General features: G+C 39.2%; 1 protein-coding gene across 2 annotated transcripts in view; it reads left to right on the top strand.

Moving 5' to 3' along the window:
* Positions 1-2,504: 2,504 nt before the first annotated feature.
* Positions 2,505-17,684, top strand: part of LOC106947407 (probable flavin-containing monoamine oxidase A) — a 71,655-nt gene continuing 56,475 nt past the window's right edge. The window contains exons 1-6 of one of the 2 annotated variants that reach the window (XM_015032394.1): positions 2,505-2,741; positions 2,824-2,911; positions 4,639-4,819; positions 5,099-5,213; positions 11,815-11,972; positions 13,991-14,080. In XM_015032394.1, the coding sequence (XP_014887880.1) occupies positions 2,624-2,741; positions 2,824-2,911; positions 4,639-4,819; positions 5,099-5,213; positions 11,815-11,972; positions 13,991-14,080 (750 nt within the window). In that variant the 5' untranslated portion in view covers positions 2,505-2,623. The remainder of the gene's footprint in view (positions 2,742-2,823; positions 2,912-4,638; positions 4,820-5,098; positions 5,214-11,814; positions 11,973-13,990; positions 14,081-17,684) is intronic. The other variant, XM_015032393.1, reaches the window with a different exon arrangement.

The raw sequence follows: 17,684 nt of genomic DNA, 5'->3' as shown, positions 1-17,684 counted from the left end.
CTGTTTCCTAACTGCTCTATAATGACAGCAGAGAGTCCAATGTTTGCATCGTGTTCATATCAGTTTGTAATCCGTCTGTTTATAAAGCTGTAAAACTTTAACCAATCAGCATTTAGTATTTCTACTGCCAGCTCTATTTCTGCATTTAGTTTTCAGAGAATCATTTAGTTCAAGGTCCAACATCTGACCAGTTCTTCTGGGTTTTATGACACGTCTCCAACTTTTCTCACAGGTTTAAAGGTTTAAATTCTTCATTTCTGCTGCCAGGATCTTTCTGTGGTAAAAACCTGCAGAATTTTCTTCACCTTAAACAAAACCATCCGGATGCTCATCCCTCGTTCAGCCTGGACCAGAATCCTGAGAAGAGCCTTGTCAACGACTCCTTTTCAGACTTGAATGCAGCTCAGGAGATCCCACTTTCCTCTCTGGTGAACGGTGGTTTGGGCTGGGTTTCTCGTTTCATTTTTACCCAGGAAGCACATTGGCTAAACCGTGAGTCAAACAGTCACTGGGACTGACTACTATATATTTCTTTGAGGGACAGTAACTTTAACATTACATACATCTTTCTGAACAGGCGAGGGCGCACTCAGTCTATAATCAGAAACTTGACTTGAAATTATTCCTCCTTCCCTGGCTCCTCCAGACCTGGGTCCCCATAGACACCCATCCGGGGGGCAGCCACCCCCTTATCTCCCCCCATAGCTCTGCGCCTGTTCCACATATCATCTCCAATGTCCGCTAGATTTCGGGTTGCGATGTGTTAGCTGTTTGGGATTCCCCTCCTTAATTTTCTTTCAGTAACCACGGAGGAGAATCTGCGCTTTCTGACTGGTTACCTGTCACATCCAACTGGCTGCTTTAAGCTCCCAGTCGGGGAAAAAACCCAATTTAGACCAGAGCGGCCACGACAATCTACCGTAACACACCACACACTTCATGATGATCGGTTACGAAATCGCCAGCGACAATCTTAGATCGGCCAACGTTCTAAGATTTAAGGGGAACATTTTTGTGTATTTTGTTTATCAGTTACAGTGTTAAGTGTTCTTTTGAAAATAAAGTGTATCTATCTTTGGCGGGAAATCGCATGCATTTTTACGTTGGTTCCATTAAATCATTGTAAAGTAGTCTTCAAACAATATTATCATTTATCACAATAATTTTTGGGACAATCGCTCAGCAAAATTTGTTACTGTGACAGGCCTACCAATGCCTAACCTTTGTGTTACACCTAACTAAAGTCAAACAAAACATTAAAGAAGATTGTGTCACGGACTGATGAAACCACACTTAAACTTAAACATTTCCAAAACGGTACATTTAGCACACAAATAACAAACCTTCAGTTGTCTGCTAACCTGAAAATGAAAAGAAGTTTCATTTTCAGCAGCACTGTGACTCCAGGATATTTCAAAAGAATCACGTCAAGAGAGGAAAACTGATGCTTCAGAATGACCTGACCAAGGACCAGAACTATATTTGTGAGAAAAATCTGTGAGACCACCTGAAAAAGGCTGTGGACAAGCGATGTCTTCACAGTCTGAAAAAGTTAGAGTGTTTGCTTTTGGATTAAGGGTTGATACACTCACTGTGTGAAGGCAACTGGGTTATTACATTTAGTTTACTTTCTTTTCTTTCAGTTTTAATCCAAGATATGTGGAAAAGAATTGGAAGTTATTTCTAATGCTCTCAAAAGGGAGGGGTGTAAACTTTTACATAGATGATCAAGTGATTTTTCTTCCTGTGTAAAGGTTTAGAGTTTGACACTAGTTATGATGCAAAGCACAGAAATACTCTCATTAAGCAAGTAGGAATGGTTCTGAACTGATGCTTCCTGACTTTTCCCCATCTGTTAACCTGTGCACTGTTTACAACCTCTGCTGTTAATGTCTAACGAGCTAACTGATTATATGGTAAGTAGCAGTGCTAAAGTAATGACACTTAGCTGATCAGTAAAGATGGCATCTTTTAAATCCTGTTGCACACCAGCCGATCATGGAGGCGCCACAGAAAAAGCAGCATATGGAAACTCGCTGCGGCATTTAATGATGGAACGAGTCTGCTGCTGAAGATGCCAAGATGGAGCAGAGCAAGCTGTTGGTGTTACTCATGAGTTGCACCGTATTTCAGTCTCATGTATGTGCAGGTTAACAGATTCTACACACAACTTCATTTTTTCACTGACTTTGCGTCACATCATTTAAATCCTAAAAATTCCTAAGTGGGGACTTCATGGATTGGACTCCTCCTATGGATTCTCAATTGGATTGAGATCTGAGAGTTTACAGAATAACCAATCAACTAAAATCTGTTTGTGTTCATTTCAAAATGAACTGAATTGGATTGACTGATAGATGTGCAATATCAATACTTAATGACATAATAAACTTAACAAATGTCTCCAGCAGGTCATTCTTGATGTCATCCTCTTCATTTTAAGATGAAAACTCCTCCCATGGTCCGAGTCCCACACCGGCTGACCGTTAAGGATTAGACCCACCGCTCCTACGGAAAACTCTCAGCCAATCAGCGTTTCAGGTGCGTGAAACGTCACCTCGCATTAGTGACAACCGTGTTTAACTTTTGGACCCAAAACATTAGACTCACCTGAACTTCCAACATGACGGCCGACATCTGGGATGTTGTTATAGTCGGAGCCGGGCTGTCTGGGCTCAGTGCGGCTCATCTGCTCACAAAACGGGACGCCAAGCTGAGAATCCTGATCCTGGAGGGGAAAGGTGGGGAACTTTGCATCCTGCATGGGGAGAGTGAAGCCTTGAAGTGTGTTGTTTGCTTCATGACTGCTTGTGTTTCTGTCAGATCGAGTGGGAGGACGCACCGTGTCCTTTGAAATCCCAGCAGCCGACGGTGCTGATCGCTGGGACTTTGGAGGACAGTGGGTCGGAAGGTAATTAAAGCCACACATGAGACTTTTTCCTTCTTTCTTTAATCTATGCATAATTAAGTCGGAATAAAGATGAGCTGATTTTAACACCTGCGAGCTGACAGGGAGGTGTTTGTCTCCGGTTTCCTGGGACCATTAGAAAAAGATAAGAGGTGAGCTGTTAATAATAAAACCCTTGAAAACTCCGAGTGGGGATTAGGGAGGATCAATATCCATCACACAAACAGATTAGACACATAATTGCTCATTTATATAAGAACTCTTGACTAAGGATCCTGAAGATGATTCTACGCTCAGCTTTCCAGATGTATTTCCAATTAGTGTGATCTAAAAAGTTAATTTATTTTAGGAACTCAATTTGAAAAGGAAAATTTTTGAAAGTGTGAATGGCAAACGACAACAAGAACACTGACTGAATACAGTAATGGTATGTCATGGCCAAGCAATCTTGGGGATTACAAAAGATAATCTCTAAAGAAGTTAGCTGTTCAGTATTCAAGCATATTAATTGAAAGTTGAGTGGAAGGAAAAAATGTTGGAAAAGATTCATAACATTTTTCCTCATCTCATGTAGCATTCATGCTGTTTTTTGTACTGTTTGCATAGTTCTATCAATATGTTGATTTTAATGCAGAAATACTCATGCACATTTGAAATTTTTTGAAAATAATCCTACTTGTTGCACATTTCTTTGGAATGAGTTGAGTATTTAGAAGAACTGTAAAGCATTTAATGTACAGTAAGTTATTCTTAATTCACTTTTTAAAACTTTTATCTGTCTTTTGTTCCCTGCTGTGGCTGAGAGGGACTTTTACCTTCCACCAAACTTTCCCATATGTGTACTCTTTGAACTGCCAGGCTTTTACTGATGGCTCTACCTTTTAAAGAAGTGACAACTGTACAACTGGCCTATTGTTTAGGCCTTGAAATAACTTAAACTGTATATTTGTGCTTGTTTCAATTGTCTGTAATCCAGAATAATCTAAATTAACCAAAATGTGAATATGTTTTCACCAAATCTTCTAAACGGTATGAGCTTTGCTTTTCAATCACTGAAACAAAATGAATCATTAATAATATTTGAATCTTATAACATGTAATCTCCACAGTGGAACTCGGTGGTGGCAGTATCATGGTGTGGAGATGTATTTTTTGAGCAGGAATATAGAAGCTGTGTGACGTTAAATACAGTGTTAGTCTAAAAATACAGAATTTATCTCAAAGTATATTTTTGTGTTAAATTGATTATTGAAAATTTTGGAGGTGCTGTAAAAGTTCTGACTCAGAGGGGATTTAATTTGTTAAACGTTTTAAAAGCCATGTGTTATTTTCCTTCCACTTAACAAATTTTCACTGCTTTTTTCTGGCCTGTCACGTAAAATCTCAATAAAACATACACACTTGCAAAAAATATGTGAAAAGGGAATTGAATAACTTTGCAGGGCTTTGTGACTCTTAACTTGCAACTGATTTAGCCTTCAACGCGTTTCAAGCTAATCTGACAAATAGACGAGAGAAAAGGACATTTCATAGAAAACGGACCCACAAAGTGAAGAATGCAGAGATTCAACTCAGAATCTCTTACAGTAAACATGGTTGTATTTTTTTTTGTGTGTGTTTTTTTTTTTTTTACCCAGCTTTAATCTATTTTTCTGGTTACTCAAGGATTTTCTTTTATGAAGATTCCTAACATTTTTTATTTATTTATTATTATTTTTTTCCCCTCACAGCACACAAACACACATTATGGAGCTCATAAAAGAGTTGGGGTTAGAGGTGTATCCTCAGTTTAATGTCGGGAAGAAGGTGCTTCACGTGGGTGGGCCCACTTCCAAAGTGAGATCCTACCGGACCAGCATCCCTGCTCTGTCTCCGCTGGTGCTGCTGGACTTCACCCAGATGCTGTGGAAGGTGAGAGTCAAGCTGAGTAAACCCCAGCTCTCCAAATTCAAACCTCGAGAGGTTTATATCTTGGAATGTTGGTGCCACAGTTGTTTGGAGCAGAGTGAGCTCTTTGGATTGACATAACAACGTAGCACAGCAGCTCCAGTCTGGTTCAGACGCTTTAGAGCAGCAGTGTGAGTGGTGCAGCCTCTGGTCGTCCCTCCTCTTCTGTCCGTATCAATGTGTGCGTTTTGTCTTCAAGGCGGTGAACTGTCATGTCGGGTTCTGATTATACGCTGTTCTCAGTTTGACAGGCTGTGCAGAACGGTGTCTGTTCAGGACCCACTGAGGACCCCCAACGCGGCGGAGCTGGACAGCATGACGGTGCACTCGTACATCGAGCAGCACGCTTGGACTGAAGGTCAGTTTCAGGTCCAAAACGTTTAACCTTCTCCCTTTAACGTAATTAGTGGTTTTTAAAGTAAATGCAAAACATCTGGATGGGCATAAGTCGACACAGGCATAATTTAAAATAAACTTTTTTGAGCTTTATATCATGTTATAAATTATTCCCTCATCAAAAAACATAATTGGATTGTTGTTTTGATTCTTTCATGCATCTTGAGTTTATGAACTTCTTCTCAGTCCAACGCTCATAAATGGCATTTTGAGAAGGATTGCTGTGATGAGAGATCAGGGGCTTCTTAAAGAGACAGAGGCATCAATTTGCAAATTTATATATATATATATATATATATATAATTCTTACTTGCCTGTGCTATAAAATGGCAGTGTGTCTGGAAAATACATGTTACTGTCCCTTTAAATATCCAAACTACAGTGTACAATGTAAACATTATGACGAAAAATCATATTTCCACTAAAGTACAGTGGCTGTAAAAATTGAAAGATTATCATAGATCAGTGTTAAACACTTCTGAAAATAGAACTTAATGATAGATATTTTTTTCAGTAAAATACAGGAATATTTATCTTATTCTTTTCCATAGTTGGATGAGAATAAACCATCAAGCTGCTGATTTAATAATACTAAGGTTTTGTTTTCACTAAACCACTGAAAGGAAACTGCCAGTATTTACTTTTTTTTATGTTGTTTTGGGGAACGTTTGGTGTTTAGATGGATACGCCTTGTGTTTGCTGTAGTTTTCATTCCAGGCCACTAGGCGGCACTGCAATGTTAACATAATGTCAAAAAGTGCTCCCTTAGCTTTTACCTCACTGGCTTCCACTTCATTTAGAAAATAGTAACACGTCTCCGACGAACCAAGTTCTCAGGTAACATATTTGTATTTCTTATTAGAAGTTTTGTTAAATTAGAAAAGTTAAGAATCACCTGCAGAGTACTTTACATCATCAGGATATGTTCCCAAAAAGTTTCACTATCGGACCCGGTTTCAAAAAGTACCAGAGACTCCGATCAGTGGAGATGTTAGCAAGCGGCTAAATCATAACAAAACTGTAATGGTTTTTCTGAAGAGCGGCTTTGTGTAAAAGGGGCGTAAGGTAAATAATATCACATCGATCCAGGTGTATTGTCTGAATCTGGTTGCCCTGGTGACTGGGTGACCAGATAAAGGTCACATGCCCAACAGCGCCCCCTATACTCATCTCTACTGTATTCCTGTATGTCTGCATTAATGTGATGGATAATGTGGGTGTTGCTGAATGATGATAACTCACTCACCTTGTTATTTTGCCCCGTTTTCAGTGGCCGTGTTTCAGTAAGGTGTTATTAGCATTTTCTTTAGCCTGATTTATAACACCTGCTTTCAGAGTAGATTACAGTCCGCCTGAATGTGAATCCAATCACATGTTCCAGGATGGGCTTTTACAAGCTGTGTTATCCCAACGCTAACTCCTGTGTCTTTTTCTCTGGCACCCAGATTGCAATAAACTCTGATTCAGTTATACTAAAAATACCGTTAGCATAAGGATTGCTAGCGGTGTTAAGACCGCTCTGCTTTCTGGTCCAACATGACAGTTGGGTAATGTGTTGCTTCAGTCTCTGTGGGCTGTTTCAGGAAACACCAAGCACACCGAGCTCCATCTGTACATCTGTGTCTCTGTCGTACTAATCAACAGTATCGCCGGAGGCTGTATAACCCAACTTACATCCTGCAATCTGCTGCAGATAAAGCAGTGTCCTTTGCTCTGGAAGAAGTCTGGATTCCTCCTGTCACTTGTTTCCACATTATTCAGCAGTTTTTAGTTCTGCTCATCCAAGTGAAGCAGATTTTATTTTCACACTTTTTGCCTGGTTTGCTTGAGAAACGTCATATTTTAGCTGTTTTATAGCAATCTTGATGGAAAAAGTAAAGACATTTTTGCCATGATTCACATTGACTTTAATTCACAGACTTTAAAATTTGGATAGAGATTTGAGATGCATCAAAAAAGTGAGAAATTCATACAGAAATTCAAACTTTGTTGTCAGTCCTTTCAGAAATCAACAGTAGATTCGTTGCACATGGAGAATGATTTCAACCCTTTAATCCTTGTCATTTTGATGATTATTGCTTACAGATTACAAAAACCCAAAAATCAATGTTTTTAAAAGTTAGATACAATTAACATCAATTTGGCAAAGATTTTCTGAACTCGAGGCTCGTGGGCCAAATCTGGCCCACCGTAGCTTTTTATGTGGCCTTCTAGATTCTAGACTAAGCACTAATTGTGCTAAAATATTATCAGTCAAATCAATGCAGTTTTCATCTATTTACTGCCAAATTATATCAATCAGTCCCTGCAGTTTCTTGAGAATTATCGTGGACATTCACACAAAATCAACAAATTCCTGCGCTTTTTTGCACCAATACATTGTTTATTGCAGAATTTTCTCAAATTATGGTAAAAAATGTTCTTACCTGTACTAATCAGCTGCCTCAGCCTTGATTGATGTCTATAATCTAACAGTGAGTAACAAAAGGTCGCATTTACCGTCACGAATAAGTGCAAATATTGCAAATATTTCCAAATTATTACCACAAACACTGAAAAGATGTTCAATAATATTATTTAAATTTAAGAATATAAAAGTGTGAACAGGTTTTATTAATACATTCTGGCACAACCGGCCCTTTAAGAGCATTCATGGTCTTGATTTGGCCCAAAACGAAAAGGAGTTTGACGCCCCCGATCTAAACGGTCTTTGTTTGGGTGAGTAGGCTGCCCATTTGTCCAGAAGACATCCGGTTTTCTACCATGAAGTTTTAAAGAACTTCATTCTTCCATCTGCTGATCAGCTTTATGGAAATGCTGATTTTATGCTCCAGTAGGATCACACTGCCAACGGTACCAAAATCTGCTCCAGTGGACATTATGTGGCTTGACCTGAATCCAGTAGACACAATCTGTGGAGTATTGACAAGAGGAAGATGAGAAACGTCAAACCCAACAACACAGCTGACCTGAAGGGCCGTCATGAAAGATACCGCGACTCCTGCTGCACCTCGCCTCTGTTCCTCGCTGAATAGATGCAGTAATTTCTCCAAAATTAGATCCAATTAAGTTTTGAGTGTCGGGAAATGAACATGATCTACAGAAGCCTGAAATGTCTCTTAGAAATGATAGAGAGCATTTTTGAACAATCTGTTAAAGGCATTCAGAACATCACTGAAATCTGTTAGAGCAGTGATAATACACGCCGCTGTGATTTCAGCAGAGAAATCAAACAAACCAGTAACAGGAAAACTACTAAATATAAAAACTAAACCAAAAGGGGAAAAAATAAACTAGAAAATAAAAACACACAGTGGATAATAAACCAAAATGTAGTTGGCTAAACTGTTGCTCATTATAGTTGAGCAGTCTGTCTGAGATGAATGTAAGATTAAACCCATGTTTCCGTCATGAAACTTCCCAGTTAGCTCCATGTTTTCTCCAGTTTAGCATCATTTAGTACATCCTTTATCCATGTGGAATGTGATGGAGGTAGAAGATTTCCACCAGAGCAAAATCAGACATCAGAGCCAGCAGATGCTTCCGGTTCGCTCTTGTGGGAGCTGAGTGACCCTGGAAACGTGAGAACGCTACAGCACACAGTTTTTATATTTTTATATTTTTTACTATTTATTGAGATGCATTTCATTCAGGTTTTCTATTCCTTCACTTTTATGTGCAGCTTTAAATTCAAACTAGTGGTTCTGTGGAGTCCCTCGTATTCAGAACGGAGCATGGCGCCTGTTCATGTGGCACGTCTGCACATGCTGCGACAAGCTGGACATCTGAAGTGGGACCAGGAAGTGGCGCTGCTGGGACTGCTGGTCCATGCACACTGTGAAGGTCCAGCTCTGACTGTGTGGTACTTGTTCTAGTGTGAGGCTCATTCTTTACCCTTTCATATCTGATGAGATGAGAAGGAAGATTTCAAGGCACTAACATCAATTGAGAGGCAGGAAATGATATTTGGGTAAAAATATCTTAAATAATGCATTACTCCATGACTGATCAGAATTTATTATGGGTATTTAATTTATCATAAGGCAAAATAGTTTGCTACTAAATAAAAATATTTTCTTATATTCATTCATCAAATTCCTGTAACTCAATGATCTGAGTAACACAAACCTTTGTGTTTGTGTACAAATGTTGGATGTGCATCAGATTTAAGGACCCATCTGAAACAATCACTACATTTTAGCAATAGCCTAGGATTTTGTCATTTTGACACAAAAACAGACATAGAAATAAAACGCAAAGCAGTAATGATATCTTGGATGTGTTGGCAGAAGATATTTTTGACACAATGCTGCATTGAGTTCATTTTAGCATCAGATTGGTGGTTGAATAACAGATCAAAACCTATAAAGAAATTAGTTGAGTTTGTATTTATTCAACAATGTAGCAGTAAAAAAGGTTTTTGATTTAAATATGTTACTTATTTGTCAATATGTAGTTGCGGTTAACTGGTTACAGACCCTGAAATTAACTAAATTAAAAATGTGCAGATATAACTTGTTTTCTTGGTGTCTTTCGTGCTCAGATCTTTTCTCAACGTGGATAAAATATTTACTGTATGCAGGCCTAAAAACACAAAACTGAACAAAATGACCATTTCATGTTGTGCTTCTTAATAGCATTTATGAACATCAGAAATTCATTTAGCCTCTTTCTCTTAATTTGTTATTAAACTTTGTAAAAACACAGCCATGACCTTTCTTTTAACTTATCATTAAAGCCTGTTAAACCAGAGGTCTCTCTGTTTTGAGGCCTTTTGTCTGTGCTGCAAAGCTGCTGGTCTGTTATGTTCGTAAGAGGAGTTTCTTCACTCAACAGGTGACTCTGAGTGCAAAACCATTGTGGAATATTGACAAGGACGTCACATGCATGAAGGTGGGAGTGAAAACGCTGCATGCTCGTATTGAAAAGATGAAGAAAAAATTAGACGGTTGACGACAGGAAAAACTCAGTGAAATGACCTCAAACTGACAAAATGGTAAATAAAACTTTACTGAAAATAAACAGATTAAATGTATATTGCTGTTGAATTGCGGTTCAGAAGAATAAAAAATAAATTAGTATAACAGATCTGTACAAAAATATTAAAAATGATTAGATCCTTAGGAGATGTTAAACTAATTGTGTTCTCTAAAGGTAAACATGTTTACTTTCATGTTGATTCTGAAGAAATTACTTTCTAATTCAAAAATATTTTATTAATCCCAAGAGGAAATTAAATGTTGTAACTCCTTAATTTAGCTTCTTCAGAGTATTATAGATGTTGGGATGAAAGATTTCCTGTAGCGGTCTGTAATTCAGCGAATCTGAAGAAGCCTCTGACTGAAGATGCTCTGTTTTATGAAGATGATGGTCAGGATTGTCCACAATTTTCCTGATTGTTATGAAGAATCTTCCTTTGCATCATCATCTCCAGAGATGCTCCAGCTAAGAGAGGGAATGTTTCAGATGCAAAGATGTCGACCGTGTAAGTTTTAGACCAAAAAATGACTTTGATGATTCACAAACTCTTATGGGCGATAATGTGGAAACGAGGCTGAAACAAGCGATGAAGAGGATAAAACTATTCCAACATATTTATAGGTATCTTAGCAGAAGTTTTTTCTCAGCCGTCATAAACATCCACTGTTTTATAAACTACATCAAATACACAGGACATAATTTCGTTACTTTTGTTCATCCCCGTTCTGTATGTGCTACAATGAACTGCATACTGTGATTAGCATTGTTTAATTTGCAGCTATCTTGTTCAAGCTGGTCGATCTGCTTGCTGGCAGCAATGGGAGATGATGTGGTTGCAGTTTGTTCTAAATTTCACATTTAAATTATGATTTGAAATGAGTTTTACTCAAACATTGTTTGTTTCTGGTGGGAAATGAGACGGGTTGTTATTTAAGTGGCTCCACCTGGCCAGCTTTTTGCTTGTTTTTGGTGATGACTTTCAGACCTTTCGCGTCAGAAATCTTCTTCAAAACATTGATGTTAATTCTGCTCAGAAGAAACATATTAGTAGAGTTAATACTACTTTAAACCTTCCAGGAGTCTTATGAGACTTGGGTTTAAAGTAAAGGTAGTAACTTGTGTATAAGATGCAAACTGACTGACTGGCTGAGACATTTTGTTCTCTAGTGGGTGAACTACATGTTAATCTGTCTTTCCAGCTTGTTATGACAAGAAGAGGCTGCTCTGATGATGCATCTTGTCTTAAATTTAACAATGACAGGCCTAAGTAGGCGACGTTCAGGAGAATCGGCTGCTTCAGTTTGTGCTGCTGGTTGATGTGAGGAGACTTCTGGCCTCCGAAGCCTTAATCATATGTTTTTGTTAAAAGCAATGACTCTCTGTGGCGCTGAATTTATCGACTTGACAATGAAAGGAGACTCAGAAAGTGACGAGATGATTACAGGTAATGGTCGCCTCCTCGAGTGGAACCGTGGATCTTTTTTGTTGTGCTGTTTTTACAACTTGTAAAAGTAAGTGGCGCTCTGTTATGGCAGGGAAACGGCTCAGATTACCGCTTGTTTTTACCCGCTCTTGTGTGGCAGAACTGAAGGAGCAGCTGGGAGTGTGCAGCAGGTCCGTCTTCGGCGTGGAGCCGTCCCAGATGTCCTTTCTGTTCTTCCTCATGTACGCCGCTGCGGCCGGAGGGCTCCTGGCGCTCCTGGAAAGCTCTCCTGGTTGTGCTCAGGAGTTTAAGATAAAGGTATATCCCTCACGTCCTCCCACTCAGACTCGGCTGCAGTTTTAAGAACCGGAGACGGAGCCGAATATCTCCCCTCTTGAGTTAAGCCGAGCCCGTTCATCACAGCCTGCTCTGTCTCAGTGAACACGCAGCTTTTCTTTGGCCTCTAAACATTGAATTACAGCATCCTAACACCCCTGGCTCCAAACTTGATGTGGATTTTTTGCTACTTTTCTCTGTATTCCCTCAACATGAGGCCAGTGTTTCCTCTGTAATCTGTTTTTGCGCGCTCTCTCTCTCTCTCTTTCTCTCCTCCTACAGCACTAAAGTGTAGAAATGGCTGAGAACCAGTGAGAACTAATGGATTAACAAGGTCATTCAGAAAATGGCAGCACAGCTTTTGGTTCAAACCTCCACAAAAGGCTTTTTTATTTTCTCCTTTCTGTCTGAGATTCCACTTTACTTTCAGCAGCATTTTTATGATTTAATTCCAGATATGCCCTGAAGAAATAACCGTAAAGATGGAGACCGCCTGAGATGCAATGATACTGTAAATGTCATCAGGAGCAGATGTAGCGAAAGAGGAAAGAAATCTTACACCTTTACTACTTCATCAGTTTTATTTTTCTTTAGGATAATTTTATAGGTTCATCTGAAAATTAAGACATAGAAACACTTTATTGCCATTCAGCTGCAGCATACTGAGCAAAATGTATCAAAGGTACATATCATCTGATTTGACTCAGATTGCCTAAAGATTGCGTAAGCATCAAACATAAACATTAGGATTTACAGATTTTATCATTTTAAAATAAATCTTTCAGATCTGAATCAGCCTTTGAAGCCGAATCTGTGACTTTACTTCAATAATTCATCATTTACTTTGAAAAGTAAAGCTCATAACAAACTTATTAAATGCAAAATGAGGTATATTTCTGTTCATGCTGATAATTATTTCTCTCCTGGTTCTCCAGAACATGACTGTTAAAATAATTGCTGACTCTAAATTGCCCTCAGACGTCCCCGTGTTGCCCTGTGACCGACTGCCAACGTGTCCCTGTCGTAAATCAGTTGGAAACTTTGCTTCGTCAGTAAAACGAGTCTTGAAAACAGTTTGTGGTGTGGCTATGATGGATAACTCTTTTGGAGTTTGTGATTTTTAAAAAAAAATTTTATGTCTTGTTTGTACATCTTTCCTGCAGATTTTGTTGAAAAAGGATTTTGAATCTGAATCACAAATGTTTTTGTTGCTTCTTTGTGTTTGAACAAGATTATTATCAGAACTTGAGAAAACCAACTTCAAACGTCCTGATGGAGTTGAAATGCTGACAGTTCAGCACCTCGATCACTGCAGTTCAGTCAAAACAGACGGATTTATTGTAGAAAATCAAGATTTCCAGCTGCTTCTTTTCAATGCTCCTATGTTTTGCATAGTATGAAGTTTTTGACAGTTTTCTGGAGAAATGTCAAGCTGACAGAGTAAGAACAGGAGCCAGAAAGTAAACACCTGACTCTAAGCTGACATGAACATGCATACAGGCCTGAAACCACTTGATGTAGCAAAGTCTCAAATATAGTGATATGCAACTCTAGAAAAAATTAGGAGACCACTACAAATGATCAGTTTCTCTGATTTAGCTCTTCATAGGAATACGTTTGAGTAAAATGAACTTTGTTCTAACTTTTGTATTTATTTGCAGAAAATGAGAAATGATCAAAAATAATGAAAAAGATGCAGGGCCTTCACACCTCAAATGATGCAAAGAAAACAAGTTTCTATTCATTTAGAAACAGCAATACTAATGTTTTAATTCAGAATTCAATATTTGGTGGAACAACCACGAGGTTTTCAATAGGATTCAGTCCAGTGCTCTCTCAATTTTTTTCCAGAGTTGCATAGCCTTGAAATCTCATGCTAAAACATCTATATCCATACATGAAATGTAAATTGGATCGCTGTCCCTTGTTTGGTCCAGGAAAGGCCATTAGCATGCACCAAGTCAGGCCTGACTCATGGTGTCGTATCTGTTTCTCCACAGGGAGGCACCCAACAACTTTCCGAATGTCTGGCGCAGCGGGTTGGCTGGAAGAACGTCCGGCTGGGCTCTGCTGTGACGGCCATATGGCAGGTAGAGTACAGTAACGTCTCACTCGGGGACTGATGAGGCGTGACACTGAGATAACAGCTTCCTCACTGGGGAAACAGGCTGTCTCGTGTGAAGGCACTCTCTGTTCCGCCTGATTTTCCCCTTCATCCACAGCTGAGAGACCCGGGCAATGAGCGCATTAGACCCCATCAACATTACATGTTTCCTGCAGGTCATGCTGGCTATTAATGTATTTATTTATTTATTCACGGAATCTAAAATTTTAAATATTCAACATGGCATGTTGTACAGAATTTCATGTCCTCCAAGAAGCCCCAGTGGACAGAATGACCCTTTGCAGCATTCGTCTGCAGTTCAGCTGAAGTAGGAGAAAGTAAGCACACCCTTTCCTCACGGGGTTTCAGTCAGAAGCTGTTGGATGCGTTTGGTTTTTCACAGTTTGCTGGTCTGAAGTGTGTTAACACAATCCTGACATGCTAAGACATTAGCGGTGACCTTAAAGAACAGACCGACTCCGTCTGGGGAGGGCTACAAGGTGATCTCCAAACTATTTAAAGTTTTCAGAGGGAAAGCTTTTTTCTTCTTTACAAGTGGAAAACATTATTCCACACAAATTTCCTCCCAGTGTTTAGATGAAACCAAGAACTTCATCTTGAATTCTCCAGACGTAAAATGTTTAAGTTCATAATAATATGTAACCACCAGACTATGAGCCCTTAAAATCTTTAATTTGACCCAAACTCCTTTGCAAACCAAAGTATTCTAGTATTCAATTACTTTAGTAATTGATTATTCTGATGACTGAGTATTTGGATAAAAATTTGGCACATTCTACAGACTTTTCATTTAATCACTTTGAATTTTTGTATAATATTAGAAATGCATTATAAGGTGCAAATATATAAATATTCTCATTAGTTTTGTAAATGAGAAAAAAAAACATTGTTTTTGGTTAAATTACATTCCTTTAGTGAATTTGAACCAGGCCAAGCTAAAACTAAACCAGCCAAGGACTTTTGGTTAAACCATTTCTACAAAGGTCTTTTCATCTTAAATATGTGTATTTATTTTATACAACTGTGTTTGATTACTGCTCTGGATATTTTGTTTTTTTCAGCAACTGGCATTTTTTGAGTTTGTATTTAATCTGTATTTAATTTATTGCTTACTAAATTAGTAGACAGTTTTTTCAATAATCGATTTATCACCATTAATACGATTAATTTTACATTTTTCTGATGGCTACAAGCAGACGATCTCAAACTCACCAGTTGAGTCCAATTGTTCTGGGATTATAAGAAGGCTGCAAACCTGAAACTCATTTGCTCAGAAAGGTCAAATTTTTCTTTTCTTAAGAAGAGACTGCAGCTTGATTTTTCATTCCAGTTAAAAACTGCAAATAAAAAACTCATACGAACTTTTTTTAAAATCCAAAGTGGTGTGAAAAGGTTGTAAACAAACGGGCAATTTATTCTATTTAAAGGCAACTCCACTACCAAGTCACCGACAGTTTGTTGCAGTTCTGTTGCCTTTTGAGCTACGGAAGAGAGAACGCGACTGCAACATGAAAGAAAATCCATCTGTTATGCATCCGCCAGATCCTCCTCCAGTCGAGGTTAGCCGAAGCTTTTAGTTTGGCGTGCAGCGTGAACTGGGTGAGAGGCAGGGCAGAACCTTGACATTTTGCCTCGTCTGTCAAAGTGCTAACGCTTATTGACGCCGACACTCTCAGCCGCGGGCGTTTTAGAGTTTCCACTTCACGTCTGCCGAAGCGGCGGCGCGCGGACAAAAGCTCTCCCAGCTGGGGAGGTTGTGTTAACACCCAGGATGGTCCTGTTGAAAGACGCCCAGAACAGCAGCGCGATGCATTTCAATCCGAAGCAGAACGCCAACGTCATCATGGTATTAGTGTTTCTAAATCAACGTGCTGGAAGCTACAAAATCATCCTTCAAAGACTCTTTAACACAGAGATTACTTTATTGACTTAAATGGAAAATATCAGCTGAATTCAATTCATCCCAACTGGCAATTAAATGTTGTAACTCGTATTTTAAGAGAGTTTTTGTGGATGCTGATGCTGTGAGCAAGGATTTCTGATAGCAGTCAGTCTTCCAGTGAATCTGATGAAGCCTCTGACTGAAGTCTGTTGACAGCCTCGATTTCCAGTGAGCAGACATTTCACATTAAAATGCCCTGGATGACATCATCAGATGCTAGAAAGCTCTGCTCTGCTTATCCTCTTCATTGGCTTTTGCTGCTCCTCATTTAATCTGTCTGGCCAGGCAGAGACACGCTGGAGTAGGGGATATAAGGACATTATGACCGATGGAAGAACCTTTTCAACTCCTTTTCAGGTATTATTTCAAGCATCAGTTTGAACTTCAGTAAATCATCTTCACCATATTTTTACTATTAGTTTGTTTTAACAACCTATTTAACACAATTCATATGAATGTAGCCAGTAAAAATCCATTCCAACCAATTCCAAAGTCGCGTCCGACAAAGTATTGGAAAAAGTTTTGCTACGGTTGTTATAGAAACGCGGCGACCCAGGTAGCTTGCTCTGGAGCTTTTCTGAGCACGTCCAACCCTGAGGCAGGACCAGAACACTCTGGAGTGTTTATATCCTTCCTGACCTTCAGACTCGTTGGACTCCTTCATGAAGATGAAGGCAGTTTCACTTTGGAGAGGAATGTCTGTGCTTTTCTCTGATCAAAATTAATGTCAGTCCCCAGAGTTTCTGGATGCCCGTCTCCCTCAGAACTTGACTTGGCATACAAATGGATTACACAGACCCATCTGTGAGGCCTTGGATGGTTAAACCTGAGCCTTTGTGTACGGTCTACTGTAATCTAACTGTGCAGATCGCACTTGAAGTTACAGTAGCAGGAGGTGGAGCATCAGTCAGAATATGTCTGGCGTTAAAGTCTCGACTTTTGGACCTTTTTTTTTTTTTTCTAACAATTTGTTGTGAGATTACTCCGAGTAAAGGCAAGCTGCTTGTTTTCCACTCGGATGCGCAGAGCATCAATAAATATTCTGTTATTGACAGAAATTGGAAAGAGTGGCTGTAACTGTGATTCACAGCCTGTGATTCATTCAGAAAGTGCTGCTCGCTCAGTTTAATCATTTATTTTTCGTTCCCGTGTGGAGAATCAACAAGAAGTGGACCAGCAGGAGTCTTGTGGTACATGCTGTCTGCCAGCCTGACTGGGGAGGACGGATGTTAATCTGGTGCATTTGCATTTCATGATGACATGGATGGCATTCAGTTAGAGCAATTTGCTTTATTATGAACAGCTAATTCAGTCGGTTTCCTGACTGCCGTATCTGAAGTAATAATGCCATTTTAATCTCAGGAAATGCACGTCACTAATTTATTTAATGTATGGATGATTTTCACCGCTGGAGAGAAACGGGGACGATATAAAGTCATTCCTGACTTCGTGTGAAAATGTGATAGTTCTGCAGTTGAAAGTCGAACAACATGGCTGATATTTTCGTGCCAGTTTGGACTCGACGTGTCCACAGTACATGACCGTTTGGTCCAGATCTGCTCCATGGGAGTCGATATAGACGACGTGTGGCATTGTCTTCTTCCTCCTGGTCATCTGACAGTTTCCA

Source organism: Poecilia latipinna, unplaced genomic scaffold (assembly GCF_001443285.1).
Source record: "Poecilia latipinna isolate Pla-1442-1.1 unplaced genomic scaffold, P_latipinna-1.0 Scaffold238, whole genome shotgun sequence".
In the NCBI taxonomy this organism is placed as follows: Eukaryota; Metazoa; Chordata; class Actinopteri; order Cyprinodontiformes; family Poeciliidae; genus Poecilia; species Poecilia latipinna.
Note: the sequence above shows the minus strand (reverse complement) of the source record. Positions and strands in the feature narration are given on the sequence as shown.